A 3,861-nucleotide genomic window follows, 5' to 3' on the forward strand; every position below is an offset into this window, starting at 1 on the left:
AGTATTATTATTTACTCTCTTGATTTTTTTAACTCAATTTTCTTATTTGTAAATAAAATTCATTGAGGTTTTTTTATGATTTAATTGGAAGGTGTCTTAGAAAAATAAGGAAATTGATAATTACATATGCTTTTTTCTATGAAGGTTGGCTAGAAAGACCACAAATAACGATTTCGGAGAAAGGATAGCATATTTAAAATTTTGGTCTAGAAATACAGTAAATTTGGGATGTATTTATGAATTTGGAATGTGATTTACAACTCAGCCTTTGTGATACTCAGTTTCTTAATTTTAAAATGTATATAGGTGGCAGTTTGATAAAAACTGGCATTGCAGGTTTTAAGCTTATGTGTGTGTGGTCATAAAATTTATTTTATCCAGGCAGTCAACTAAAGGCAGTAACTGAGAAAAACAAAGAACTTGAATTTGCTCAGGATCGCAGTATTTCCATTCAGGTAAATGTTATTTCTATGAATAAAGCTAATTGTAAACATAATACTTGAGGATATTTTCTATTCTGATTTTGCTTATTAGTCATTGGGAAGATGAAACAGATGTTCTGTCAGGAGAAGCTGCTAACAAAAACATGTATACATAAATATCTTAATTGCATCTTCATATGTTTTATTAATAGATTGGACATTTCTTTTATTCATTAGAATATATCGATACTTGATATTAAAAACACTTGCATTTAGCTCTGAAGCTCTTAAGTTGTGTGTGTGTGTTTTTGAATTCTTATTTTAAGTAAAGTGTCATAGAACTATCAGTAGAATAGATGTTCATAGATTCATCTATCTACCCACTTATCCACTTACCTACCCGCCTTCCACCTTTGCTTTCTCTTAGAAATTTTCTACCTAATGCTTACCGTTGCCCAGGCATTATTTCAGATATTGTGATACAGTTGGTGTTACGGGTAAATCCACATTGGAAATCATTACCTTAGAGTAGTGATATGAATAACAGATTGACTGTGATTTTAAGGATTGTTGACCAATTAGTTTAATAAAGTGATCATACCCAGTGATTCTTGAATTAGATAAAACTTCAGACTTCTTTCCATTTCTTTTTTAAAATTTGCATTTGATTTGAGGTTGAAAGATAATTCATATATAAAAGATACTTAGAATGGCAGAGTAATAGAATTGATCTAGTGACAATTTGAAGTTCTCTACGGAAAAAAAACTAAAATGGAAATAAACCATTAAAGTTCTTTTCAATAAAAAATATTACTGTTTATATCCTTAATACATGAGCACTTTCAAAGAATAAAGAAAAGCATTCAAGGGTGAAATGGCAAAGGAATTTTAAAAAGATGGGAAGCTACACAAGTGACTAATGAAATGTTACTCTACTTGTTATCAGAAAAATTCACATAAAACAACAGCAATGTAATTATTTTTCCCTTCCCCATGTTAACATTGATTTCTTTTCTTCTTCTTTTTTTTTTTTTAAAAACAACCTTTAGTTCTGGCATGGGTGGCTTGAGAGTGCCACTGATAACTCAAAGAAAACCATATAAATTGCCATTGTCTTGCTGCAAAGCATTTTGATTTAAATATGTTAAGGATTTTAAATAATTCTAGTTGTAGGGATGTTTCTTGAGAAATAATTTGAACCAAAGTGTAAATGTAATGACAGCAAAAATTAGAAGTAAATTAAATGTCTTACAAAGGCACGTTTACATAATAGGACACTTCCAAGTGATAAAAAGTGATACAGGAAGTTTTCTCGTAAGCCTGGGGAAAAATAAATTTTAATAATCCAAAATATGAACAGAAATATTGAGCAAATAGATAAACTTTTATACTTTATAATGTATAAGTTATAAGAGAAAGAAAACCAATCATTTTTAAACCACAGCTGATGTTAACTAAAGTGACAATTCCATGTTCAAGTTCCTATATTGGTCAATCCACCTGATTTTCTTATTTAAATGTATTTATGCTTACTCCTTTATATGACAGAGCCAGTTTACAAGGACGAAGGAAGAGTTAGAAGCTGAGAAAAGAGACTTAATTAGAACCAATGAGAGGCTATCTCAAGAACTTGAATATTTAACAGGTATGAAGAGCTCCACTCTCACTTTTCATTCTACCAGTGTTAGGAATTAATCCACAGTCTATTTCTAATGGTGTTTCTTTATCATAGCTCAGAATAGAGTTCAGAGTAATAGCCTATATTTCTCCCACTCAATTATCTTTAGATTTTTATCAAAGATTTAAGGAAGTGTCTAGATAAATATACAAATGACAAATATCTCAAAGAAGTAGTAATTCCAACAACGGTTTACATGCAAAGATACTACAGAATTATAATAGCATGTTGGAAGCAGTTTAAAAGTTCATTTACATAGGCTAAACGCTGCCATTTTTTACACCCTTGCTGGTTAAGTTATCCGTAAGCATTCAGTGTAAGAACCAAAGAGGAGAGCGCATTTTTAACTCTAAAGGAGTTAGGAGGCAGGAACGTAAGATACATAAACAACATAGTATAGAATGCAGTTGACATACCCAGGTGAACATGACTCTTAAGTGGTTTAATGGTCTCTTAAGCAGGTTTCTTTGGTTACTCCTTATAAGAGTTCTGAAAATTTTTATTTTTATTAAAGGAAGAATTTTCAAATATTTACTGTTGCTATACAGTAACACTTAATTAAATAACTATACTTTTCCAGTCTCAGAAAAGAAGTTACTTCAAAGTATATGTAAATGGTGTTGATCACCTAGTGAGTGTAAAATTAAAAGAATTTTTGATGCAAGGAACATGAAAAGAAAGCATGTATATTATATGGCTGTTTTGAGTGGGTTTTTATATGTATTGTTGCTTTTTTAACTTAACAGATGGCTGTGAAATTTTAATAGACCTTTGGTTTTATATCAGGAGGATTACTATTAATTTTGTATATTTAGCTCAAGATACGTTTAAAATAAAATAACCTGTATAAGTTATATGTTTGGTTGGGCGTAGGAATGTGGGTTTTTTATCATCTATTTGTTAAAATTAAATTTGCAATTAAGTATGGCAGGAGCAAATTAAAATAGAGCAGTTAAGAACTACTTACTTCGTATTGAATGTTTATATTTTTAGAGATTACAGTTTTGATATTTGGTTCCCCTGAGATATAATTAGTCATTATTTTCAAATTCTCTTCTGACCTTTCTAGAGGATGTTAAACGTCTAAATGAAAAACTTAAAGAAAGTAACACAACAAAGGGCGATCTTCAGTTAAAATTGGATGAACTTCAAGCTTCTGATGTTTCCGTTAAGGCAAGTAAATAATTCTTAATGTACAAAATACAGTTTTGCTTAAAACTCACCTAAATTAAAATTCTAAGTATAGATAAGTTATCTTATGGTTAAGTAATTAAAAGCTGTATTTTTTTTTCTTGAAGTCAGGGAATTAAGCATTAAGATGATTTTATTTGAACTGCTTTGCTTGTATTTCTCATTTAATTGTGTTTTCTCTTAAGAATCCTTGCAGATAACTTATTTCTTTTGTAAAATTCTACTTGTGTTCCTTAGCTGCAGACAAAATCTTTTGGATAACTATATATTATCTTTCACTATAAATTTTTTTTTTTTTGGATTTCTTTAGTATCGAGAAAAACGCTTGGAGCAAGAAAAGGAATTGTTACATAATCAGAATACATGGCTGAATACAGAATTGAAAACCAAAACTGATGAACTTCTGGCTCTTGGGAGAGAAAAAGGAAATGAGATTCTAGAGCTTAAATGTAATCTTGAAAACAAAAAAGAGGAGGTACGTTAATAAAATTGTATCTTCATACTGGTTACAACTTATATTTGTGTGCCAGTTTATTAAAAATGTATTCAGTGTTCTACCAAAGTAAATAT

The 3,861-nt window shown here is 29.8% G+C and overlaps 1 protein-coding gene across 1 annotated transcript in view; it reads left to right on the top strand.

Annotated features, from left to right (window-relative positions):
- Window positions 1–3,861, top strand: part of TPR (translocated promoter region, nuclear basket protein) — a 60,740-nt gene that overhangs the window by 4,423 nt on the left and 52,456 nt on the right. Inside the window, exons 4-6 of the mRNA XM_023533190.1 lie at window positions 1,971–2,067; window positions 3,170–3,273; window positions 3,602–3,766. Coding sequence (XP_023388958.1) covers window positions 1,971–2,067; window positions 3,170–3,273; window positions 3,602–3,766 — 366 coding nt within the window. The remainder of the gene's footprint in view (window positions 1–1,970; window positions 2,068–3,169; window positions 3,274–3,601; window positions 3,767–3,861) is intronic.

Source organism: Pteropus vampyrus, unplaced genomic scaffold (genome assembly GCF_000151845.1).
Source record: "Pteropus vampyrus isolate Shadow unplaced genomic scaffold, Pvam_2.0 Scaffold98, whole genome shotgun sequence".
NCBI classification, from domain to species: domain Eukaryota; kingdom Metazoa; phylum Chordata; class Mammalia; order Chiroptera; family Pteropodidae; genus Pteropus; species Pteropus vampyrus.